This window comes from Ostrea edulis, chromosome 2, assembly GCF_947568905.1.
Source record: "Ostrea edulis chromosome 2, xbOstEdul1.1, whole genome shotgun sequence".
NCBI lineage: Eukaryota > Metazoa > Mollusca > Bivalvia > Ostreida > Ostreidae > Ostrea > Ostrea edulis.
The window spans coordinates 21,492,261-21,520,247 of record NC_079165.1 but is presented as its reverse complement, the minus strand read 5'-3'; the positions used below and the strand labels follow the sequence as shown (position 1 = coordinate 21,520,247).

The following is a 27,987-nucleotide window of genomic DNA, read 5'->3' as shown; positions in this document are numbered from 1 at the left end:
ACAAAATACTTGCCCTCTCCTCAACCTCAACGATGATGTCAAGGTACAAAATATAACCCTTTCCTCATCCTCAACGATGAAGTCAAGGTACATAATTTAGCCCTCTCCTCAACCTCAACGATGAAGTCAAGGTACAAAATACTTGCCCTCTCCTCAACCTCAACGATGAAGTCAAGGTACAAAATATAGCCCTCTCCTCATCCTCAACGATGAAATCAAGGTACATAATTTAGCCTTCTCCTCATCCTCAACGATAAAGACAAGGTATAGCCCTCTCCTCAAATACTCAGATTTAATTTAATATTGACGATAAAGATAAGGTACAAAATACTAGCCCTCTCCTCATCCTCAACGATGAAGTCAAGGTACAAAATATAGCCCTCTCCTCAATCTCGACGACAAAGATAAGGTATAGCCCTCTCCTCAAATACTCAGATTTCTTTTGGAGGGGGGGGGAGGGGCTTTCTTACAATACAAGACTTTGAAATATTAAATTGAAATAATGTCAAAGAGTCAGGAGTACTGGAAAGAGCAAGATTTCATTGGACAAGTGAATCCATTGGTTTTTTAAATAAGAGGCCCATAGGCCTTATGGGTCACCTGAATATTAGTTAAACAGTATCACTAGTCCCTAGCGCTATGAAATCTTGAAAAGATTTCCTGTTCTGAATATTTAAGCTAAATTCTAATGTTTACCGACATTATGAAAACAAGATTTGTTCTTAATACTTGAATACTCCGAAAGTACCTATAAACTGATGAGAGACTTTACATAACATATGTAACAGACTGTAAACCAACATTTATTCGTGTGCGAGAACATTTCGCAAGAGTAAACAGAACCTCATCATCGCGAATATTTCTTGTAGCGAACCAGTCGATCCCTGAATGTCTGTCAATGTTAATGAAAAAGACTAGATCGGGAAAAATACTCGCCACGAACCAGTTTACCACAGGTTAATCGCAAAATAAAGTAGCTGCGAATAAAATTTGGTTTACAGTAACTCAATTCTAGAGTTAAAATCCGGGAGTTGTAAAATTCACAATTTTGGGACATCCTTTTCTGCTTTTCCTAATATTGCGTTTAGTTTTTATACCGTATCTGCTAACTTAATTTAAGAAGTCTTTCAATTCAAGAAGACAATAATCACTGAATTAAATAATGGTCCAACACCCTTACCCCCAAGCATCATGAAATTTACAATTTTGGTATAGTACTACCTACTCCTTCTAAATATCCATTTAGTTTTGATTTAATTAGTATCAATAGCTTTTTAAAATGTTTTACACATAAATACTGTTAGTTTGGTCCCACCCTGGAGTACGTCAGACCCTCTAATCAGAGGATCATGAAATTCACAATTTTGGTAGAGGCCTTCCTGCTCTAAATCACTATGCATTTAGTTTTTATACGCCCGTCTTTGGACGGGAATATTATGGTACACCAATGTTTGTACGTCCGTCTGTTCAGGGTTTTCTGTTTCTAACATTTCTCTGTCATATTTATATCAAGCTGAAACTTACCATGTAGCTTCTCTGTGGATCACTCTAGATCATGTTACAATTTTTGATCAATTTCAACCTCTCTTGCAGTTTTGCCCCTTTATTTTGAAATTATTGTTATATGGAGGGTACATAATTTGTCCGGCTAACTCCTCCCACAGTTTTCAAGTGAAGACCATGTTGTTTTACAGAGTGTTTGTATGGAAGATGTGCATGTGGCAAGGATTTTGATTTCCTTAAATTTCCGAGAAAATGACAGGTTGTTGAATTTATCAGTTTTGAAGAAATATTGCAGAGTACATGATTTGTACTTTATTTTTCCTCCTAGTTTTCAACGGAGGGCCTTCTTATTTTACAGAATATTTGTATGGGTATGGAAGATGTGCATGTGGCAAGTATTTTGATTTTCCTCAATTTCAAGAAAATTACAGGTCGTTGAACTTTGTCCATTTTTAGGAAATATTCAGATCATGCAAAGAAAGTATGTCACAGCCTAATACTACCTGAAGCAAAGTTATACAAATTATGGCTTAAGAAAAACACCCTATGTAAGCACTTTCATGGGCGTATTATGTACTGTTTGTGGTACTCTTGTTTTTATATATTATGTGCAGTGGTAAGAGAAGATTTTTGAAAATTGGTCAATTTTTGCCCCTGCCCCAGGGGTCCTGAAATTAACAATTTATATCCCCCTTGTTCGAAAGATGTTTCAAACCAAATTTGAAAAGAATTGGAATGGTATTTATCAAGACATTAAAAATGTTCAATTGTTAATGGACGATGGACGCTGACCCATTCAACACAACTACACGCACCTTGATTTTAATTATTTGGGATATCTCTAAAGATAATTTGATTATTTAAATCCTCACATTTTGGAGTTGCGTTTTCAGAACCCCAACTCCAAAGAATATTTGATAAAACAGAATCATATTTGCCTATTTCCACTAAATCATTATCAATACATGTATTAGATGCCTCAGCACATCATACAATCAATAACAAGATATTCCGGATTTTATGCTGTGTTTATTGTATAAATGAAACTAAAACCATTTTGTCATTACTACCACAATAGCTCATATTTAATAAATAGAAACATGATCAACACAATTACAAAATCACTAAGTCTTTTTGTGACAAATACATGTATCAACAGTAACAAATCATATATCAAATGTACAACATCAGGAGTTTTTCTTCAATCGTACATATGAATAATAAAATCAATCTTGGCATCATTTCGGATTTTTCACATTGCAATGTTTCTCTATCTGCATAAAATAAAATGAATTACCCTCACTTAAAAACGCACAAGTCTGTCTCACATAAAACTATTTCATGCACTGCCCCTAAGTCATAAAACAGAAGAGCTCACTTCTTGTCTAAGACACACGTTTAGAAAAGGAACTCGTAGTAAAAAAGTGAGATCACAAGTGAGCTTGTCTGTTTTATGTCCCTGGGGTTGGATCTAACATTAAACAAGAGGCCCATGGGCCACATCGCTCACCTAAGTCACCTTGGCCTATATTTAAAGATTTTCTCTCTATACATGTATATGCATGTAAAACTTTGATCCCTATCGTGGCACCAACCTAATCCCTGGGGCCATGATTTTTACAAATTTGAATCTGCATTATGTCAGGAAGCCTTCATGTAAATGTAAACTTCTTTGGCCCAGTGATTCTTCAGAAGATTTTTAATGATTTTCCAGATATATTTGTATGTAAAACTTTGATCCCCTATTGTTGTTCCATCCTACCCCTGGGGGCCATGATTTTTACAAACTTGAATCAGCATTTTGTCGGAAGCTTTCATGTAAAATTCTACTTTCCTAGCCCAATGGTTCTTGAGAAGAAGATTTTTAAAGACTTTCCCTGTATATTTGTATGTAAAACTTTGATCCCCTATTCTGGCCCCATCATAACCCTGAGGGCCATGATTTTTACAAAGTTGAATCTGCACTATGTCAGGAAGCTTTCATGTACTTTTCTACTTTCCTAGCCCAATGGTTTTTGAGAAGAAGATTTTTAAAGATTTTCTCTATATATATGCATGTAATACTTTGATCCCTATTGTAGCCCCATCCTACCCCAGTGACCATAATTTTACAAAATTGAATCTGCACCATGTCAGGAAGCTTTCATGTAAATGTAAACTTCTTTAGCCCAATGATTCTTGAGAAGATTTATATATATATATTAGTATGTAAAATTATGATCCCCTATTGTGGCCCCATCTTACCTCCGGGGGCCATGATTTTAACAAAATTGAATCTGCCATTATGTCAGGAATTAGCTTTCAAGTCAAATTGTAATTTCTTAGCCCAGTGGTTCATGAGAAGATATTTTAAAGATTTTCTCTATTATTTATTTGAATGTAAAACTTTGATCCCCTATAAATAAATAAATGTTTTTTGGTATATACATACATACAAACATGCATAAATACCAAGGATAACCCATGAAAGCTCGAAAAGTTATTTTCAATGGGGTCCTTTGATGCACGGATGTTTGTGCTAGGGGGATCATTTATGTGGGAGGAAACTGGAGTACCCGGAGGACGCCCACGTGTCCGAGCGGGCGACCGCCATACACTCTCACATACAACCACTGCCGATCACGGGGATCGAACTCGGGTCGCAGCGGTGAGAAGCGAGAACGCTACTTCTGCGCTACCCGGACGCACTCAAGAAGTTTGTGGCCCCTGATCCCCTATTGTGGTCCCATCATACTCTCGGGGGTCATGATTATAACAAACTTTAATTTGCACAATATCAGGAACCTTTCATATAAATATCTACTTTCCTGGCCCAGTGGTTCTTGAGAAGGATATTTTTAAAGATTTTCCCTATATATTTGTATGTAAAAATTTGACCCCCTATTATGGCCCCATCCTACCCCTATGGGTCATGATTTTAACAAACTTGAATTTGCACAATTTAAGGAAGCTTTCATGTAAATTTCAGCTTTTCTGGCCCAGTGGTTCCTGAGAAGAAGATTTTCCCTTTATATTTGTATTTAAAACTTTGATTCCCTATTGTGGCCCCATCCTACCCCCAGGGGTCATCATTTTAACAAACTTGAATCTGCACCATGTCAGGAAGCTTTCATGTAAATTTCAGCTTTTCTGGCCCATTGGTTCTTGAGAAGATTTTTAAATGACTCCACCTATTTTTGCATTTTTGTGATTATCTCCCCTTTGAAGGGGGCATTGCCCTTCATTTGAACAAATTTGAAAGCCCTTCACCCAAGGATGCTTTGTGCCAAGTTTGGTTGAAATTGGCCCAGTGGTTATGGACAGTGCTCCCACTGGACCAGAATTCCCTTTCGCCACTTTTTCGGGGAGTGGCTCGGCACAAATAATCACATGCTTTACAATTATTTCCATCATATTATATATTATTTTATTCATTACACTTATTTTAGCATTTTGAATAAGTTACATTACTTAATCATATCCAGCTACCATACCTAAACATTTCTTTCTGAAATAATAAGAAGTTGATTTGTTTGATAAATTCTATTATGGAAATCAAAATTCGGATAATAAATCATAAAAATATAAACTTCATGATGCTACACCCCTCAGTGAAAACATTGTGTACATTGCCCGAAATGCAGATGTCACAAAACATCAAACCCAATTTAAAGTCGTATCTCAACCATTCCCTATTGAATTTCCGTTTTTATATGGAAGATTTTGCAATTTGGACAGAATCAGATGTTTGAGCAGGTGGGGTTGACTGTAAAGCCAAACATAGTTATTTTTTAATTTTAGACTGACTAGGGTCAGAAGCTACAAGTTTAGTGTCAAAATAGAATGGGGTGCATAGTCTTAGGAGATTAGCATTTTTATACTGTTGCGCACCGAACTTCAAAGAAAATTATTTATTAAAATTGCTATGTCCATATCAATAGTGACCGACCGCATAATTGTTTATGAAATATTCAAACTAAAATCAAACACATCAAAATCTTGTAATCAACGAGTTTGGCCGCAAAAACAAACAATTGATGTATTCATATATACATTATACACAATAATACGGCCAATTTAATTACCGGTCGGTTCTCTGGTTAAGAATTGACATTAATGTGGAGATGATAACACGATAATGAATAAGACTTTAAATGTTAAACAATTGACCACAGCAGGGTAAACAGCTGTCCGATGTACTTTATTACATAATCACCGACTTTTTTGCAGCCATAAATTACCTGAGGCTGTGACCAGCTCTGTATGCACTGGAGCGAAGCAAGATTTCCAGTCGCACGCGTTGACTGAATAAACAGATTTTGACTGCATAAACAAATAGGCGATAATGCGTCACTGACAAAGGATTTAAAATACAATTTATTGCAAAAAGGGAGTTTCGCCACTTTCAATTTTTTTTCACCATTTTTGAAAATAATTCGCCATTGGCGAAAATGGCGAAGCCCAGCTCGAGCACTGGTTATGGAGAAGTCGAAAATGTAAAAAGTTTACAGACAGACGGACAGCAGGCGATCAGAAAAGCTCAGATGAGCTAAAAATATATCGGGAATATCTAGTTCTTGTAGAATCTTATTGTTGCTGTGATTTCTTCAAGTTATCCAAAAGTAACAACCTTCCAGCTTCGTAGTCATCTTCATCCACACTCACCAGCAGTTTGATGGATTCATTCCCCACCGCTTCCTTCAATGAGTCTGCAGAACAAATGAATGCACTCTATACTGCCTATATGTAGAGGTTTCCTTATCACAATATTATTCAGTGAGAAGATTGCTTACAGATGATTACAGGCACATATTTATGACTATTGTTGCCACTGCATACAGGGACATTTTCGTCCTGTATTTTTTTCAGGCCATTATACATATCGAGAAATATTTCAACCAAATTAAAAAAATACCCTGTCAAATATTACTGATGAATTTATACGCATTCAATTTTGAATTCAGATGGGTTGCATGGGTGAAGTACAATTTCTAACTTTGTATAACTTTAGTATGATACCCTAATCAAAAGATACAGGATCATGGCCCGGCAAAGTCTTGATCCTTCCTGACCAACGATCTCTCTGCATTTCAATAACATAATAACAAAGTAACCACACCCACATTAAAAGGATTGAGAATACAAAATGTTTATCGACACTCATGGAAAACTGTAATGAAAAAATTGCAATTCTATACTTAAAGGTCAGTTTGCATTGAGCAATCTACACCTACCTGTAATAAACACCCCCTTGAGGGCCTCTAATAAAGAACCATTAAGATAATCTCTCCAAAAGGCATCCAGGTATGTTAGTTCCGTAAATTTTATATCACACACAATGGATCCAAGATCCCTGGATTTCAGAATGTTTGTAGCTTGCATGAATTTTTCAAACTGTCTCTCTAGCTGAGTGGGTTTATTTGAGTTCACATTTCCTGTTAGTGCAGTCACATGATCACTGTACTCTGCCCTCACTCTTAGACGAATATCTGTTGAGAAGAAGAGGTTAGAATCAAAATTGAGCATGCATACATATAACAAAATATGATTATAATTTGCCAATTTGTGATTATAACGCCTCTTAAACAAAACACTGTTTTTATTCAAGTTATCTTTATAATACATGTACCAGTTTGCAGCGTAAATCAGTATGTAGGACTAATCATTTAATCATCTAGGATGAAGATCACTTGTCTCTTATGTCCATATTCTGAAGTTATACTAAAAGGTCATATGTTAAGGTCATTGGAGTAACTGGACCTGGACACTACTTTACAGACTTGTCCAATTATCCTTGTTGAAGACCCCATGTCTCTTACAGTCCAGGTTCTGAATTTATACAAGTTTTTATGCTCAAGGTCAAATGTCAAGGCCATTGGAGTCACTTGACCTTGATACTAGTTGGTAGGCTTCATGATCCAATCATCATTGTTGAAGATCCATGTTTTTATCACTACATGTTCAGAAGATTATACAGCATTTTAAGATTAATGTCAAATGCCAAGGTCACAGGGTCACTTGACCTTGATAACCATTTAAAGGCCTCATGATTTAGTCATCACTCTTGTAAATACCATGTCTCTATCAGTCCAGGTGTGGAAGTTAAAACAGTTTTTATCAAGGTTACTAGAGTCAATACAAATTTGTCGGCCTCATCATTAAATCACCACTATCCAGGATCACATCTCTATTGGTCCTGGTTCTGAATTATGACCAAATTTTGGTCAAGGTCACTGGAGTTAGTTCATCCTAAGGCCAAAATAAAATATATGTGCGTTTCTGATTTTCCTACCCTACCTAAGTGTACGTTTTTGCTGTCGACTCTAAATATTTTCAAACTATAATTTTTTTCTTTTCGCGTTTGAGTTCCTCTGATTTACATTTTGACTAATATTGATCTTCAAAATGTTTGAAAAGAATTTCTAATGTGCAGTCTTCGACGTTAACTGGTGGCCCAATGCCCGTGGCCAGTAAAATCGGGATCGGGCTTCTAAAAATATTTAACCCAGGAGTCCGGCGGGCCTGTAAATGTTTTATTGTATGTGTTGTATATTACAAATAAAGCGTGAGATTGACTCAGACTTTTGCATCGAAAAACGATCAACCATGCTGCCTTTTCTGAAGTATAGGGAGGCACAGGCACTGGAAGTTAATGTAAATATATAGTATGTGAATGTATAAAAAATACATGCACATACTATATATTTACATTAACTTCCAGTGCCCGTGTAGGGAGGGGGCTCATCCATGAAATTCAAAACCTCACAAGCGTATTTCGCAATCACAACCATCAGATCCAAATAAAAAAAAACAGTCGTACAAGGAGAAAAGAGAACGAAAATCCATGCCCCATTGGACCGAGGGTGGGCCTTTGCTAAGATTTAATTCTGGAGAAAACAAAATGTTCTGTATGTGTGTTTACAAAACAAAGTAGAACATGAGCTGCTGATGTCATCTGCGAGATTAATATGTTGAAAAATAAAATAAGATAATCCTTTTAATGTCAGTTGTGTGTTTTCCTACAGTAGAACATACATGTATCTATAGTGTAGAATCAGCATGCAACACCTTGCAAATGACAAGTGGTCAAATCAGAAAAAATATTTTGGGCCATTAAAATATTGTTCGGGCTTGCAAAATTATTATACTGGGAGGCCCGAAGGGCCTGTGCTTAACAAAGTTTTTCGTGAAGACTGAATGTGTATAGACCTGTATTCAAAGCATAACGAATGAAAAGATTTTCAATAAAATGTTTTAATAAAATAAATAATTTTACCTACATACCCTGCCTAATTTTTGGGCGAGTGAAAAAGGAAACGTGCATATATTTTATTTTGGCCTAACACACGTTTGTAGTTGCCATCATACCTTTATAATTTCTGAAATTTCTAACTCTGCATAAATTTAGATTTCTCAAGTTACATGTACATGTATATCTGTTGAAAATACGGAATCAAGTTTTTTTAAAAAGAGTTCCGTGTTAGACCCCACCTCGATATACGGAGAGTCACAGACTGATCAATTATTTGCATCTACCTTGAATCATTAACACCTTGTGTTTACAGACTGAAATTCTAGCATTGAATACCTATCTTACAAAACCTTTATAATTAAACATGTTATTACCACAGGTAGCCTTTGTTTTGTTTGTCCTCTGATCTGCATCACTGTCATCCACGTGAAGTGATCCACAACTGCTGGAGGAAGAAGCAGCCATCTCTGAGCAGGAGATAGGCTCACCTTGGACATGTTCACTGGCTAATCCAGACCGTGACTTGGCTTTTCTGTGCAGGGACTGCCTCCGGAGTTTGCCATGTCTCGGGCATGGCAGATCTAGGCTTTTCCGCTTCCTTTCCTGTGGTACAGAAGTCGGTATGTTTGATAATCTTGATGTCTCTTCTAAATATTCTGTGACAGGGTCTGGACACACTAAATAAGAACAAAAATAATTCCAATGTTACCTTCAGGCTTCAAATAAAGCCTTATTTTACAATGTTTTACAATAACAAAGATGATACCACTATATCTATCTAATAATTATATACATATAATTTTATATCATCTGTAACACACAATTTGATTAGCACATTTGACTTTATTAACATTCAACACTCTTTATAACGAATTTATAAACAAAGTTGCCATTTACTCCTGCTATATGTCATCTCTGTTTTTGGCTTTTCTGTTTCCATTTTGTTGCTATGGCAATATTGGTCCATGTCATAGACAATCAATATATTCTTTATAATTATTCATCAAGTAATATCAAACTAAATTAAATTATAAGGAATGAATTTAATTTTTGCACATTTTATAAGATTTATTTTTAATATGTTTAGTAAGTTGGGACAGTTTACACTATTTTATGAACAGCTTTGCAGTTTATAATGCACAAACCGTCCCAACTTATTTTATATTGTGAAAATGAGAAAAATTACTTTTATTCCTTAAATATATATCATCTGTAACATTCTTTTGTGGGCATATACTTTTTATCTAAAGGTGTATTACACCGAGGCTTGACAGCTCCTTTGTAAGGATACCAACAACCTCATGTTGCATTGGAAATAAGGAACAAAGTAAGGATAATATAGTGTAGTCGTACAGCTGACCTAATACTTCGTCCAGCTGACTAAACTATTGCGATACGTCAGAGGCGTCCGTTTCACGAGACAGAGGACTGAATAGGGGTTACAATGACATATATTTCCGTACTGTATGAAATAAAAGATTTTATATACCTGGTTTACGTTTTCTCAAAGTGACATACTGCAGTAAATCATGTCGTGATATCATTCTCAGTAAATCAACCACGTATTTGAAGTTGGTCTCATCAACCCTGTTCATCTTTTCCAGTCCAAGCAAAAATTCGACCCCATCCTTCACCCTACCTATTATTCTCTGAGGCATAATGCCATTGTAAAGATATTTCAATATGTTAATATCTTTCTGTGTCATTCTACTACCAACAATTGTGAACATTTCATGCAAAGTGTAGCATCCTCTCAATTCATCCGCCATCTTGGTTTTTTCACTTACTGTCATTAACTCGTTCTGATATTGATTCGCACAATGACCCCCAAAGTCGTATAATTTTGACTACGAATATAATATTTTTAACGGGCAGTCGGAAGAGAAAAATCCTATATGACCCAACACAATGGGGGATATAGGCCACTCAATATTTACATCAGAGAAAGAGTAGTCAATACAATAAAACGGCCTCCCCTAGCAGGGCCGTAAGTAGGGTTCTAAATCAGGGGAGGCAGGGGATTGGGGGCCGCCGATTGACTTTACGACTGAAAATGACACTTTTTAAATCCCAATTTATCATGTTTGTGTTTCATTTGTACTATGTAAAGAATCGTAATATGGTGTCAAAGACAAAGGTGCTTGTCTTCATTTTAAACATATATCCTATAATATAACATTTATATAATTTTATTTTCTTTTTTGCCAAAAAATCAGACGAGGCAGTTGCCTCGTCTGCCTCATCGGCAGTTACGGCCCTGCCTAGCCCCGGACAGTGGCAAGATCACCATAAAAAATAAAAAAAAAAGGTAGAGAAAAAAGCCATGTATCATATTGTTGGCAAGCATATTTCTCAAGGTTATACGGGTTTTTTTTCTTTCATTGCTACAATGATGAGTTTGACTAGCGCAATCCACAAGAGGAGACGATTTTGGATTCTGAGGGGACTAGTTAGCTGTTGCACACGGAATGACGACTTCCTGTGAATACTCCCTAATCAAGTGCAAATTATATTAAATTATTGACATACATTATTATATAAGTTAAGTATTGATGAATGGTTAATCAAGATTGTGCATATCATTTACTCTAATGCAAGATGCCATGTTCCGTGTAGGAGATGTCTATAATGACGAGTTTAATGTCAAGGTCGGTGTTCATCAAGGATCTGTTTTGAGTCCTTTGCTGTTTATCTTTGTACTGGAAGCACTGTCATTCCAATTTCGTACAAGCTGTCCTTGGGAGCTCCTGTTTGCTATAACGATCTAGCAGTTGTTGACACCTCCATTAAGTCGCTGATCGAAAGAATGGCCGAGCGGAAGAAAAGATTGGAGGAGAAAGGACTCTTGAAAGGTCAACAAGGGCAAGACCAAAGTGATGCTATCAGGCATGAATATGGAATATTTGAGAAGTTCAGGAAAGTACCCATGTTCCGTCTGCCTAAAACTCACAGGCAGGAACTCCCATCTTCTGTAACAGCTGCTCATGCTGGGTCCATAAAAATGTAGTGGAATCAATGGTCCTCTTAAACCCGATCCAAGATACAAGTGCCCGCGCTGTCATGGACTCATTCGACCTATAGATGGTAGGCCCATGACAGAGGTAAAAATAGGTGAGGACACACTTGAAGTTGTAGCAGACTTCCGTTACCTTGGAGACACTTTGTCATCTGGATGTGAAATTGCAGCAACAACACGATGTAAGTCTGCTTGGAAAAATTCAGAGAGCTTCTTTCACTCCTGACGAACAAACATCTGGCAATTACAACCAGAGGTCATCTATGTTCAACTTACATTAGACATGTGTTGCTATATGGTTCCGAAACATGGGCATTAACAGCCGCCACTCCAAGAAAACTGATACGCAACGACAAAGCCATGATAAGATGGATATGCCTTGTCAATCTTGAAGTGAATGTCAGTTTTGAGTCTCTTATTACTCCGCTTAACATCAGAAACATCGCTGATGGTATCAGGACATGTAGGCTGAGACAGCTAGCTAGGCCATGATGAGCGCAGTACAGGTTGGATATCACAGTTAGGTTCATACATTGAATGTCACGGGATATCGAGCTCCAGGCAGACCAAAGCTGACATGGGATGAATTAGTAAAACGAGACCTAGAGTCTACAGGGTTAGATATGATCAATCCACTGGATCGCCAAGTATGGAAAACACACTTCGACCTCGTCAGGACAGTCAGGCGCCAAATTGAATAAACTTAAATAATTGAAGACATCTTTAATCATTCGAAGATATCATTAATTCATTTGAAGCGCGCAGCAATTCTATTAATGATCGCCTCAAATGATTAATAATATCTTCAATTCTGAATTATTGCGCGCATTAATTGAATTAAATGATAGCATTCATTATTCTGCTGAATTGATGATCACTATAATTGAATTGCTGCTCTCTTCAAATGAATTGATGATATCTACAATTTAATTGATGCGCGTTACAATTCAATGGAAGAGAGCATTAATTCAATGAATGCGCGCATCAATTCAATTATTCCTCTCATCAATTCGATTGTTCAATGCGCGCATCAAGATATTTGAATTAAATTTGAATATGACAAGTTTTTAAATCGAGACAGGCTACTGACAAACAAGTTGATGATGCAGGGGTTTCACGGCGGGTGTGATGGGTTAACAGGGAATGTTTACTTCTCCTAGACACCTGACCCCACTTCTGGTATATATATCCAGGGGTCCGTGTTTGCACAACTGTCTATTTTGTATTGCTTATAGGAGTTATGAGGTTGATCACTGTTCGTTATCTTCACCTTTCATAGATGTGTCAAAATGGGCCTAAACCAGTACAAACCATAAAGACGGACGAGCAGTTTCATATTTTTGTTCTAATTGAAGTTTACTATTAATGTGAATTTGTTAAAATAAATTTGAACTAAGTCGCCAGATGATCTAGATCTACAGCAGCAAGGTCAAAAATAGGATACTTTCAGGAAACATTATTATTCCATGTATTCAAAGCACAACTATGCATCACATTTATGTGGGAAATTTGACTAGTTCACAAGGAAATAATGTGAATGTGATGGGACTCTTTCCCAATACTCAACGACGGAAACAAGGTATAAATAAAGACCAAGTATAAATGATGTCACTATTGATTCAATTTTACTTTACGTCAACAGGTCCAAATCCTATTCGTACAAAACTTTACTCTGTTCCATTGAGAGTTTTACATGCGTTATTTCAAGAAGCCACAGTTAGTCTATACTTGGATTTTTCAACACCTGAATATAGACTGAACTCTATGATTATGGACGTTGCCAATCACAGGCTCTTTAAACCAGCACGGGTCATGGTAGCTGCAGAACTGTAGCTCTCTGAAAAAATATTTTGACATAACAGAGAGCTACAGAGCCACCCCTTATAAAAACCTTCGATTTACGGCGCACAAAAAGTTGCGCACGGTTGAGGCCTTATATCGTTGTATTCTTGAGTTGCTGTTTCATATATTTAATATCAAAAAATTCTTAACATTTTCCTACTATACTTGTGTCTAAACATACCTTCAAATATTCATTAAAGCCCCATACGACCTGAAAACTCCCAGCTTCAAATGATTTCGTTTATTGACGTAGCCATGTTAGGTAGCCGGGTCAATTCGAATCCTGGTTAATTTCCATACTTGCACAATAACGTCAAGATGTGAATTCATATCCCCACAAATATTTTAGCTAAATATTTTAAATAATGTATCATCCCAGTGCCTTTAAATAATAATTATTCTAATAGCTAAACTCACGGCAATGCGGCTTTCATTAGTCTGGTTCGGTCCCCATCCCTGCCACATGAGTGTTAAGGACTTTGGTGGCATTTTCATGAATCAAGAGCTTATTTTACCTTTAGAAAAACTTTATTTTTTTTTATTTTCTATAAATTATTCGTATTGTTGATAATTGAAGAGCGAATACATAACATATAACGAATTTTATGAATATATACCAACAACAACAGGGTACGATTTGACCCGGCTACCTAACATGGCTACGTCAACAAACGAAATCATTTGAAGCTGGGAGTTTTCAGGTCGTATGGGGCTTTAATGAATATTTGAAGGTATGTTTAAACACAAGTATAGTAGGAAAATATGTTAAGAATTTTTTGATATTAAATTTATGAGACAGTAACTCAAGAATACAACGATATAAGGCCTCAACCGTGCTCAGCTTTTTGTGCGCCGTAAATCGAAGGTTTTTATAAGGGGTGGCTCTGTAGCTCTCTGTTATGTCAAAATATTTTTTCAGAGAGCTACAGTTCTGCAGCTAGGGTCATGGATGATATTCCTTCCTTCAACTATATAGTCCAGCTGGACATGCCATTACTGGTGATGTTGATATAATTGAAAACGAGGACCTCAAATCACTTATTCTAAAAGGTCCTAAATACAGAGAACCTCGGTCTTTTAATTGGCGACAGAACTTCATCTCTATTATGAATTCTGTCGAAGATTATGCCAGACGATGGGCTAAATATGAAAAAGAAGAACTTGATACATTGTCAGAATGGGTTAAAAGAATAAGAGGAATATTAAAATCCCGCATTAGACATATTAAAACAAAAGTGTGTACCATCTATTTTTCTGTGTTTAGTAAACCAGAAGTGATAAAAGAAGTAGATGGGTTACATGAGGAACATGTTTTGGTTCCAGCTGACAAAGCTTGTAACAACATTGTCTTTGTTTGTAAGGCTCATTATTACAACTGTATTTTAAACGAACTTGGCATTAATTCCACTTTTGGTAATCATACTTTAGCTGCAATAATGTAGCCCTCTCTGATTTTTTTTTTTTTTTTTTTTTTTTTTTTTTTTTTTTTTAGGGAGAGGGCTACAACTCCTTAGGATCTCCGTAATGGTGCAAATGCGGGAGTGATTCACTCCCGCAACATTTGCGCTCATTCTAAACATTTCCTGACTTTCTTTACGTAAATAAAATGATATTCTATGTTTCTTAGTCAATATATAAATTTACAACCTGCAACTTTAGATTTGTGAGGCTCTATTCTACCGTTTTCAACAATTTCGATAAATCCCAGTTTCTCGATTCATATTTATGCGCCATGTTTGATGTACTGAAGTTTCAACTTCCGGTTGTCAAGTCATTTGCATATGCCATATAAGGTGGTATTTACATCAATGGACAAGTATGGAGGCGAAAGCTATTTCGTCGGTATTGAGAAGGTTTGAATTTAATATCAAGTTAAAAACCGAACAGCAGAGTGTAAATTCTTTCTGCAACAATATGATTTTCTTTCCTTTGTCGAAGTGGCTCGAGTAACTACATTTTCGCGCTGATAGTCAATGTTTAGGCTTTTCATTAGATCCACCTACGAGATCTCGCGATAACAAGCATGGCGGAGCAGACGAAGAATTTTGCATGCTGTACATTATATTTAATGAAAAACACCTTTATTAGACATGCCCGAGCACAAAGTTGGTACTCCTTTTGGTGTAAACAACATTTGGGACCAATACACAGAGTTTATTATCGGTTATTCATAAAATTATTTTGCACCATTACGGAGATCCTATGGAATTGTAGCCCAATCCCGAAAACGTCAGAATAAAAAAAAATTGGATTGGGCTACATTATTGCAGCTAATCATACTTATACTCCAACTGCCCTTTCAAAAGATGAAATTCTTCAAAACCATGCTTCAGTTTTAGACACATTTAATATCCCTGTCAATGGGTCGAATGAATATGAACTACCGTACCTATATTGGATTCCTAAACTACATTAACAAAAACTTACAAACAAAGATACATTGCTGGATCCAGTGAGTGCTCTACCACGCCCCTATCTTTGCTCCTCACGAAAATATTAACAGCTGTGAAGGAGAAACTTCAAACTTACTGTGGGACTACATATGCCAGAAGTGGTGTTAACCAAAATTAATGTGGATTCTAAAAAATTCTAAAGAAGTTTTATTCAACTTGAAATCACAAAACTTTTTCCAAATCAATAACCTCAAAACCTATGATTTTTCAACACTTTACACGACCATTCCTCACGATAAATTAAAGACTAGACATTTTGACATCATAGACAGTTGCTTCGTCAACAAAAAGGGAAAAAAGAAATATTCATATCTAGTGATCAGTCATCCAAAAATTATTTTGTTAAACACCACTCTGATTCCTCGCACACGTAAAAATATGCTAGAGTTCCTCCATTGACAATATCTTCGTAGTCTTTGGTGATCAGGTCTTCCAACAGTCTATCGGAATTCTCATGTGCATGAATTGTGCTCCTTTGTTAGCTGACCTGTTTTTATATTCATATGAAGCAGAATTTACTCAAAAACTTCTACGCAAGAAGAAGAAATCTCTTGCTGTGGCCTTCAATTCGACATTTAGATATATCGACGATGTTTTAATGTTTTATCTATTAACAATAGTAATTTTCATTCATATGTCTATTCGATATATCCCTGTGAAATCGAAATAAAACACACCACAAAGTCGTCCACATCTGCTTCATACTTAGATATTTTATTGAACATAGACATTAACGACAAACTGACAACTCAACTTTATGACAAACGGGATGATTTCAGTTTCTCCATCGTCAACTTCCTATATATAAGTAGCAATATTCCATTATCACCTACATATGGTGTTTATATCTCTCAACTGATTCGATACGCAAGAGCTTGTTCTGCATAGGGTCAGTTTTTAAATCGAGGCAAGCTACTGACAAACAAGTTGATGATGAAAGGGTTTCAACAGTCTCAATTAAAGTCAGCATTTCGCAAATTCTATGGTCTTTATAACGATCTAGTTCGTTAATACAACCTATCATTGGGTCAAATGCTCAATTAGATGTTTCATACCGATTGTGAGGCCGATCTTGGCACACTTATTTTGACTACGGATAACTCCGTTAACTTGATCAAGATATAGGGCTCACGGTGGGTGTGGCCGGTCGACAGGGAATGCTTACTCCTCCTAGGCACCTGATCCTACCTCTGGTAAAATAACCTTCTTGCGTATTTGGGAAAGACATTTTTTTTTTCAAGATCTTATTATATATTAAACCACTCATTGCATAATCATGTTTTACAATACGTTACCACTTCTAATAATATATAGCGACGTTGTATGACGCAATCTTAAAAAATAGCGCAAATTATAGGATTTATACTAGTAATGTAAACCTAAAAATTGTGTTCTTTCACCAACTTTACATATAAAAACCAGTACATTACAGGAAAAGAACATGTTAGAGAATATTTCTAACAAAAAATTATTCACTTTGGACGTTAGGCCGAATTTTGATAAACATGGTCTTCGTCCTTTAGAACAAATAACTATTGTAATGCAAGATATAATGCTGTTTTCTTGACTTTCCGAAATATTACACCCGTCCGGAATATCAACACTCTCCCCGATTGTCGATATTTGTATAAAATTATTTCATTGATTAAACATTATTAAAAAGTCTATTTCGTTTGGGCGTAAAAGTTAATGGGCAGTCACTAAATATGCATTCAGGCTGAAGTTCTCTGTTCAGTAAGTTTGAATGGGTCAAATTTGAATGTCCGATTCGTTTTCTTGAAATAATCACTTCACCCATAGGGGCTAAGCCCGTTTTGGGCCCGAACCCTGTGATACCATAAATATATTTATATTTAGCCCCTGTGACTTCCCCTTGGCGTGTCATGACGATGTTTCACGGTTTGTTTACTTTGTTTTGAATAGGATAAAGTTTACTTGTGTCATTACTTGTATCATAGAAATCCTAATAGATTTGCCAAAGAAAATTTACATATGGTTTTATGAAATCTTTCAAATCAATGTATGGAATTTTGATATACATGTACAATGAAAGGTGAAGATAACGAACAGCGATCAATCTCATAACTCCTATAAGCAATACAAAATAGAGAATTGGGCAAACACGGAGCCCTGAACAGGGCCGTAAATTAACCTTCAATTTGGAGGAGGCAGGAAATTAGGCGGGGGTCTGGGGGCCCCCAGACGCTGAGCACATTTTGTGCACACTGAACACGTTTCGTGCAAAATCCTTGATTCTAGGGCCTTCTAAGATGTTACTTGACTAACTCATTCTAAAAGAAAGATTTGGAATGCTTTTTAAGGGAGGTATCATGTTCTTAGTTATTGGAAACAACATAAATTCTAATGAACTTTAAATTTTAATTTTTTTTGGCTCAAAAGTTGGAGGAGGCAGCTGCCTCCTCCGCCTCCATGTAATTTACGGCCCTGCTGAATGTACCAGAGGTGGGATCAGGTGCCTAGGAGGAATAAGCATCCCCTGTCGACCGGTCACATCTTGAAGTGCATTTTTTGCCGCTTTGTCTTCTTTTGGTGTTGCCATGGATACCAATGCGAGAAGATTTTTGAAAATTTGTCAATTTTGGCAGTTTTTAACCCGCCCCAAAGGCCCCAGGAGGTCTGAAATTTGGAATTTATGTTCCCCTTGAGGATATGAACTGCGACGCTTCACGTCGCTATTATAATTTAACGAGCTTCATGAAAAGTGTGCGTTCCAGTTCATATCCTCAAGTATTTAAAAAAAATGATATTTACTTTTTATATTTACATTCTACTTCCGTGCCTGTCGGAATTTTCAGCCCTTAAGGTATTCAATGTATAACGATCATATTTCAGATCTAATAAACGGATGGTAGGATTTTTGTAATCATGGCACCATTATGAAGGGTTCATTAAATAAAAATAATCCACCATAGGAATTTACAAAATTTTGATAACTATTTGGTTTATTTCATCTAGAATTTAAGATTGAAGTATATGGGAAATCATGTTTTATTAGAATATTTTTGAAAGAAATTGTATTTTTATACAAATCTCTTGGTAAAACGTTGCATAAACTTTGTTTTTATAAAAGTATGAAATAAAATTAATCATATACTACATATAATTTTAGAACATTATATTTTTCTTATTTTCATCAAGGGTGGATAACTCTTCAAAAAAGGTTCAAGTGCAAATTGGTCAGCTTCTGATCATTTACCAGTCATGTGAATTTGAGGTATTTCACTTTCATCACTGTTTAACACTTAACACTTTATCTTGATTTAAATCGTTCAAATTTGTTCGATCTTCTTTCGTTATACAATGAATACCTTAAGACAGACGTACTATATTTATTAAGATTCATACGCACATTGTTCACAACTGCAATGCATCCACGAGGAAATCGGCATCATTACAATTTGTAAAGATATCAAAGGCAAAAACATTGGAAACGTAAATATATAAAACTGTCTCACACTGTGGTTCCTCGCATGATACCAACAGAGACGTGTCATGTAGATAATGTTACTTATAAACACATTTGTGTCACGGGGCTCGATCTTGGATAAGCATTATACTCCAAAAAGCATTGTAGTATCTGTGACAGTGCTACTAATTTTCTGAGTAGAAATGGCACGCCACATGAAACTTCTGTTTTTTCTCGCGGTTTCATCTTTGCCATGGACGAAAAGCGAATCAACGAAAGACGAACTCAGAAGGTTGATCGAAGAATATATTACGGACCATAACGTCGATAAAGGATGTGCATCATTGAGGGAAGATTTCTCATTTCTGACAAACGAAAATCTTATTCTAAAACAGACTCTGTCCAAATTGGAATCGGAATTAAATGATATGAAATCTCGCATCGAAGACATAATGACTGAAAACAGGGAACTGAAAGAGCAGATGGTCGCGATGGACAGAGAAATGTCCCACTTTAGAAATACGCATCACGTGACAGAAAAGATAGATTCTGGCCACCGGAATAACTCGGACAGGAGTGACTTTAGCAAAAACCATCAACGCAGACGCAGATCTAGTGAGTATCTATTTTAAAGGTCCTGAAATGTACGTGACATTCTTGGTGAGCACTTCGTTGTTTTGAATAGTTTTCACGGTTTAACTTTTATCCTTACAGATATCATTGAACGGTTATTGATACCGAGCACCGGGATAGCAGCGAGTCCGCCGATAGCATTCACCGCGAGTATTTCCGCCAATATTGTTGACCCCAATGACGGCCAGACCTTTGTTTTCGACCATATCGTTACAAATTCTGGTAATGCCTACAACAAAAACAACGGCATGTTTACATCCACAGTAAGAGGCATCTATGCCTTTTATGGTTCCCTACTCACAGGGGCTGGCAAATACCTAGAGGCAGAAATAGTTCGCAATGGCAATGCTTTCTGTGGTCTTTACAGTGGTGACAAGGACTTTTGGGCTCCAGGATTCAATATGGCCACAATTGAACTGAATGTGGGAGATGCTGTGTGGGTGAGGGTAGATGATGTTTACCACGACGCGGGCGTTTTGGTTGACAGCAGATTTACTTCATTTTCCGGTTATCTGTTGTATGAAACTGAATGATGGAATACAGTGTGTATATAAAATGTGTTATCTATTCCTCTATCAAAAATCATACCCTCTAACAAACACATACCCCATCTAACAAACACATACCTCTTAAATTAGAAGCATCGATGGTCACAAAAGTGGACCAGATGAAGGAGGAAAGAGAAACGTTGTTAGGTATGTTTATATTTTGAATAAAATTAATTTCAAAACAAACTGATTAAAAAGCTGTAAAGCATCTCTCTGAACGTTTTGTAACTTGTCAAAATCTTCGCTTCGAAAGCCATGTTTTCCTTTGCTCCCGAACACTTGAAATGGGGGGGGGGGGTTATTAGTTGAATATCGCAATAAGGAATGGTAAAGTGACCAATCGCATAAAGAAGCTGAGAAACAACTTCAAGCGAAAATATCGGCGTTGTGTCCTACGGGAGGTAAAAGAAGTGCTACAGACTGGGAGGGGCGGTTCCGACTATGTATAACGATCTAGTATGCCAATACAACCTGTCAAATGTTGCCCGACGTGTTATTTAAACTCTGATTTTGATTATGGATTACTCTGTTTACCTGATCAAGACACATGTATAGGGTTCATGGCGGGTGTGACCAGTCGACAGGAGATACTTACTCCTCCTAGACATATGATCACACCTCTGGTATATCCAGAGGTCCGTGTTTGCCCAACTCTAAATTTTGTATTCGTCATAGAAGTTATTAGATTCGTTCGTTATCTTCACCTTTTCACATTATCGTACGCCGGGGTTTCTGCATTTAGTGAATAAATGAGTATATAAATTCATTGAACCAATGATATTTGCATATTTGCTGAAAATAAATCAGTATTAAATTTTGAAAGAAAAAAACCTAGCGGAATTACTTTGATATATACATGTACATTGTTTCATGACGTCCCTCTCGAGAATATTTCACTCATATGGAGACATCACCACTGCCGGTGAAGGCCTGTAAAACTTAGGCCTTTGCCTGGCGCTTACGATCTTTGAGCAGGGAAGGATCTTTATCGTACTACACCTGCTGTGACACGAGGTCTCGGTTTTTGCTGTCTTATCCGAAGGACTATCTCATTTATTTGCCTACTACGACAATCAAGGGGTACTGAGGACCTTTTCTATCCCGGATCCCCGGGGGTGGGGTACTGAGGACCTTTTCTAGCCCGGATCCTCACATGACTGCAGTGAAATACATAACACGTTCGTAGTTGAGTTATATTATCTACATTAACAAAATGCACAATATCACCAGAATGACATCAACACACACAGAATGACATCACAATCAGTAACGGATTTAGACACACACAGAATGACATCACAATCAGTAACGGATTTAGACACACACAGCATGACATTACAATCAGTAACGGATTTAGACACACACAGCATGACATTACAATCAGTAACGGATTTAGACACACACAGAATGACACCACAATCAGTAACGGATTTAGACACACACAGAATGACATCACAATCAGTAACGGATTTAGACACACACAGCATGACATCACAATCAGTAACGGATTTAGACACACACAGAATGACATCACAATCAGTAACGGATTTAGACACACACAGCATGACATCACAATCAGTAACGGATTTAGACACACACAGAATGACATCACAATCAGTAACGGATTTAGACACACACAGCATGACATTACAATCAGTAACGGATTTAGACACACACACCCCTTTTGTAACCAAAAAAAAATTTATAATAATAAAATAGTCAAACAATAGCGCAAACGTACATGTACAAGACTTAACATTATATATACAAACAAGTGCATTAAGATTAACATGCCAGTTGTTGGTTTTTATTTATTTATTTCATTAAGCATAAAGTATAGCTAGAATGACCCATAAAGGTAACATATAACGTCTCAAAAGCCTATTCCCCCTTTAACAAATCCTGGATACACAACTGACAATGTTGATATATATCAGATTCGAAATAGCAAATGACTGCATGGTTTATGAAATATGCATTGAAAATATGTATTATCAAACATCTGTATAAAAAACAAAACAAAAAAAAAAACAAAACAAAACATTTTCATGTCCAATATTTATACCTATGATATATTTACATCTTTCTAGTGATAGCCATTTCCTCATGAATGCACAACAGTTGTGAACAATGCGTGTATGAATCTTGATAAATATAGTACGTATGTTCTAACGGTTGTTGTTCAGACAGAAATGGAAATAGAATGTAAATATAAGCAATTCATAGAGTACGCAGGCGTGAAGTGTAGCAATTCACATCCTCATGTATTTCAAAACTGAAATCTATTTAATATTGAAGTATATCTACATACACACACTCGATGACATTTAGAAAATCTAAAATTACCATGATAATTTTCAGAAATAGATTATACTTTAACTTATAGATAACGAGATCAGGTACTATCAACTACACACAAGTCATAAGCTGAGACTTGTCATGCATATTTGGGTATGAAAGTCTTGGGTCTAATTTTTTTTTTTTTTTTTTTTGGTTGTGCTCATCAGTGAAAAGTCAATTAACAACGCAGGAAATACGAAATGTAATGAAAGAGTTGGAAGAGGGGAGAAATGAGAGCTCGGTCTACTCTGGAGAGAGGGAGAACCGTTTGTTGTGGGAAGAGGTGGTTTCCCTCAGAAGAGCCCAGAGTCGTTTGGAGGCTGACCTGAAGCATATGCAGACCAAAATAAAGGAATTATCGGATGAAAACGCATGTCCCAAGCAGAAAATTGATGAACTTTATGAAGAAAAACTGGAACTAAAAAGCTCGACCAGTGATGTGGACGGCGAAGCCGCTGTTGACCATCCTGAAGAAACCGTGCGTCCTGCAAGAGCTAAATCGTGTATGTTAATTATTCATTAAGAATTTAAAATGCCAAACAGGTTTTATGCAAACGTAATACATTACATGTAGTATGTGCGCTAGTGATCAGCGTTGATCATGATCTCTTTAATCAATTTCATGTCTTACATAACTCTTTATATTACATGTATTAATGACAATCAGCTAAATAATTACGTTTTGATTTTACTTTAGTACGCTTTCTCGTAAACTCCGTAGTTCTTTCACCTAATCCGATCGCATTCTCCGTCCGACTGACACACAACATCGCCAATCCACTCGACAACGACATATTTCTCTTCGACTATCTGGTTATCAATTCTGGAAATGCCTACAACAAAAACAATGGGATGTTCACGGCACCACTCAAAGGGATCTACGCTTTCTCCTCCTCCATACTCACTTCGGCGGGCAAATATGAAGAAGTAATGATCGTGCGCAATGTGGTTAATTTCTGCAATGTATTCTCTGGCGACATGGATTTCTGGGGCCCTGGATTCAACATGGCTATCACAGAGCTAGAAGTTGGAGACGCTGTTTGGGTCAAAGTTCACGGTCAATTCCATGCCACTGGTACCACAATTAATGGTGGCTGGACAACGTTTTCGGGATTTTTATTGTACGAGACTGAATAAAATTTCCGGATTAATTAAATAAATCCATGTGTTCAATCTAGAATCCATCTGCATTATATTCGACATTGTTAGATTCCTTCCAGGAATACCGGTAGGATGTGCGTTGTTTTCTAATGTTCAACTGTCGATAATGAATATATTATATGATTGGGCCTCAGATATGAGACAGAGTACCTGTGAATATTGTAATAATGTACTTGGTACATTTTATATCTTTTAATAGCCCAGTGTTAGATATCTTGTCATGCTATACCGAACAGCCCAGCGTTAGATATCTTGTCATATCTAGTGATTTGGGCAGCAGCTTCTAAATGTTAATCAAGGCCAAAGAAAATTGAGACATTTTAAAAAATCTGTGTGCAGCAGATTCCATATACATATATCACTCAAATTCAAATGCTGGGGAAAGTATTAAAGCATGTAATGCTGTTGAATGCTGGGGAAAGTATTAAGGTATGTAATGCTGCTGAATGCTGGGGAAGTATTAAGGTATGTAATGCTGCTGAATGCTGGGAAAGTATTAAGGTATGTAATGCTGCTGAATGCTGGGGAAAGTATTAAGGTATGTAATGCTGCTGAATGCTGGGGAAAGTATTAAGGTATGTAATGCTGCTGTCAACTTTGCTGCAATGATTGATGAAAATAGTAACGTGAGACAGCCCTGACGATTCGGATGTACCAAATCTGCCAAGCGCACTCGTATGTCCAAGAGCCTATCTGACGAGCATTGTCCATAGGCAATCGATGTAACACAGGTAGAATCGGACTTGATTCACTGCAGAATACAGTCCAGACACGCCAGCAGCACTCTGTACAACCTTTGGATTAAGTCCGCGGTATCTAGGTCCTGTCAGTGTAAGAACGATGCAAAACACACACAAAGAGAAAAAGAAAAAGAAAGCACTATTTTTTCAATTCGGTTTTTTATTAACTTTCAGCTATACAGCTCATCAGTTTACCTAAATCATTAATGACACTGTTGATATCAGACAATACAACATACACATGACGGTGAATACAATCACTCATTTTCTTCTCGGACTTTCAATGCTAGGTGTATACATACACTTTCCAAGTTTACACATGTCTTTCAAGTTATTAACAGTAAACAACTGAACTACTTTAAACACAGAAGGTTTTTCCCCCAATAGTATGGCTTAATAAATCTTTTCATTAAACTTGAGTACAAAGGAAATGGAATTCATCTTCTTTTAAATTCAGTTACATATTTAGATAATGAATTCCTTATTAAAGCAATAGATCCTCCAACTGAAATACATTTTGATTTAGTTTAAAAAATCATATACTCTCAAAACCCCCGTAAAAGTTCCAAGATACGAGTCTCAGATTCCTAACAGTATTCTCCTGGATATCCTATTTCTCTCTGTTTGGATTAACAGTGTGTAAAACATCCATGCGCTCCATATGATCCGCACCTCCTCCGTATAATCTGATTATCATTTGAATTACACAAAGGGTTTCCCGTGTTAGGTTGCGTCTTCTCAGATTTTGCCTGCTCACCTTTAGATTTTATACGTTTTCTCTTTTTCGGTGATATTTCATTAGTTTCTGTCTCAGCATTCATTTAAAATCTCAAAGTATGCACAACAAACTAGTTAATACCCAAACATGCTCCAAAACATCTAGAAAATAAGATAAATTCATTTGGGATCCAAACTTTTTCTGTGCCTCACTTTCACGCATGTGCAGTAAAAAGTGACCAACGACACGAACAAGAAGATTACTGTTCCTTCCTCAGAACAAGTTCTTGCGTATCGAATCAGTTGAGAGATATAAACATCATATGTAGGTGATAATGGAATATTGCTACATAAATTTGGGAAGTTGACGATGGAGAAGCTGAAGCCATCCTATTTGTCCTTAAATTGCCGTTAACATCAATGTTCAATAAAATATTTAAGAGTGAAGCCGATATGGAAGATTCTGTAGTGTCTTTTATTTCGAGTCCATTGGGATATACATGTATATCGAATTGATAAATGAATGAGAATGATTATTGTTAATAAATAAAACGTTGTCGATATCTAAATGTTGAGCTGAAGGTCACAACAAGATATTTTTTTCTTCTCATGTAGAAGATAAATGAATTCTTCCTCGTAATATAAGAATAGGTCATCTGATAAAGGAACGCAATTCGTGCCCATGCAGGGAATTCCAATAGACTGTTGGAAGACCTGATGACCAAAGACTAAGAAGATAATGTCAATGAGGGGTCCATGTCTGCCCTACTCTTAATTTTGTATATGAGATTGATCACTGTTCGTTATGTTCACCTTTTCATCAACTTCAGAGTATTTGTGTGTGGAATCAGAGTGGTGTTAAACAAAGTATTTTTTTGACTGATTGATCACTAGATATGAATACCTTCTTATTAAATTCTTTTTCTATTGAAGACGCAACTGTCTATAATGTCAAAAAGTCAATAAGTACATGTAGTCTTTAAATTAGCGAAAGTGTCGAAAAGCCATACGTTGTTGATTTGAGAAAGGTTTTGCGATTTCAAATCTGCTAAAAGTCCTTTAAAAAACTTAGAATCCACGTTTGATTTACACCACTTTTGGCATATGTTGTGGTACAATACGTTTAAAGTTTCTCTTTCACGATAGGGACTTGATAGAGCATTAGCTGGATCCAGCAATGTGTCTATATTTGTTCCATGCATATAGCCATGATATTGTTGCAGGGGAAACTGCATCACAGTCAGTAACAATCCACCACTCCCCCTACAACAAATACCGAGGAACAGGTGTTCTATAACAGTCTAGTTTAACGTGCACTTCCAATTTTGTTTTCAAGTCTTAACATCATTTACAATGTATGTTCTAAAAAGCAATATTTGAAATCACAAAGTTAGATTAATGCACTTTAAGATCATCTTCATAGCCTAGAAGAATGTTTGCACCGAATGTCAATTTCAAGCACCATCTCAACAATATTTCATATCTGTTCTACATTTTGACATTCAAAAATTAAATGTACATTATTTTCAATGACATCAGCACAAATTTTACAGATTCTGTCAACACCCCCCCCCCCCCCCCCCCATTTGCTAAGAAAATAATGCTTGCATAAACGATTGTGCAAGTTTATAGTTAGAATCAGCAACAAATTATTTCTATAAATATTAGCCCATGTATATGTGATCATGATCTTTGAAACGTATCATCCAATTGAATTTTAATTGACTTTCATTTGAAGATTTTCTTTAGCTGTCCTAATAATCAACATTCTGTTTTATCTTTATTCAGTTTTAATCCTGAATGTTTACAGAAAGTATCAATTATGTTCAATGCTTTTTGTCAGACAGAGAATTGACAGAATTTCATTTGTTATTGATTGATTGAATATTGTTTAACGTCCCTCTCGAGAATATTTCACTCATATGGAGAACTCACCACTGCCGGTGAAGGGCTGCAAAATTTCGGCCTGTGCTCGGCGCTTATGGCCTTTGAGCAGGGAGGGATTTTTATCGTGCTACATCTGCTGTGACACGGGGCCTCGGTGTTTGCGGTCTCATCCGAAGGACCGCCCATTTAGTCGCTTCTACGATAAGCAAGGGGTACTGAGGACCTATTCTAACCCGTATCCCCACGGGATTCATTTGTTATTAAAAATAAGCTCCATGAAAACATCAAGTTTACAAAAGGAAATACTTCTCATCAAGTAAAATAATAACATTTCCAAGGATCTATTTTACAAGGAAACCAACACTCATCAAAATCTTCTTTTCAACTCTTGTCACCCATCACACACGAAATGGAACATGCCATTTAACTTAGCCAGGAGAATTTGCATACAGTTACCGACGAAGAACTTAGAACTAAAAGATTAGAAGA

General features: G+C 36.5%; 3 protein-coding genes across 3 annotated transcripts; 2 read left to right on the top strand and 1 right to left on the bottom strand.

The window, feature by feature from the left end:
- Positions 1–2,512: 2,512 nt before the first annotated feature.
- Positions 2,513–10,532, bottom strand: LOC125681673 (death effector domain-containing protein-like). The gene is made up of 4 exons (XM_048921854.2): positions 10,224–10,532; positions 9,109–9,411; positions 6,717–6,971; positions 2,513–6,191 (listed from the first exon to the last, which is right to left on the bottom strand). The coding sequence occupies exons 1-4, from the start codon at positions 10,525–10,527 to the stop codon at positions 6,070–6,072; spliced, it is 984 nt and encodes a 327-aa protein (XP_048777811.2). The 5' UTR covers positions 10,528–10,532; the 3' UTR covers positions 2,513–6,069.
- A 9,055-nt stretch (positions 10,533–19,587) lies between these two features.
- On the top strand, positions 19,588–20,661 carry LOC125681674 (uncharacterized). The gene is made up of 2 exons (XM_048921855.2): positions 19,588–20,087; positions 20,187–20,661. The coding sequence occupies exons 1-2, from the start codon at positions 19,676–19,678 to the stop codon at positions 20,636–20,638; spliced, it is 864 nt and encodes a 287-aa protein (XP_048777812.2). The 5' UTR covers positions 19,588–19,675; the 3' UTR covers positions 20,639–20,661.
- A 2,380-nt stretch (positions 20,662–23,041) lies between these two features.
- LOC125681675 (heavy metal-binding protein HIP-like) lies at positions 23,042–24,153 on the top strand. The gene is made up of 2 exons (XM_048921856.2): positions 23,042–23,496; positions 23,691–24,153. The coding sequence occupies exons 1-2, from the start codon at positions 23,199–23,201 to the stop codon at positions 24,128–24,130; spliced, it is 738 nt and encodes a 245-aa protein (XP_048777813.2). The 5' UTR covers positions 23,042–23,198; the 3' UTR covers positions 24,131–24,153.
- The last annotated feature ends 3,834 nt before the right edge of the window (positions 24,154–27,987 follow it).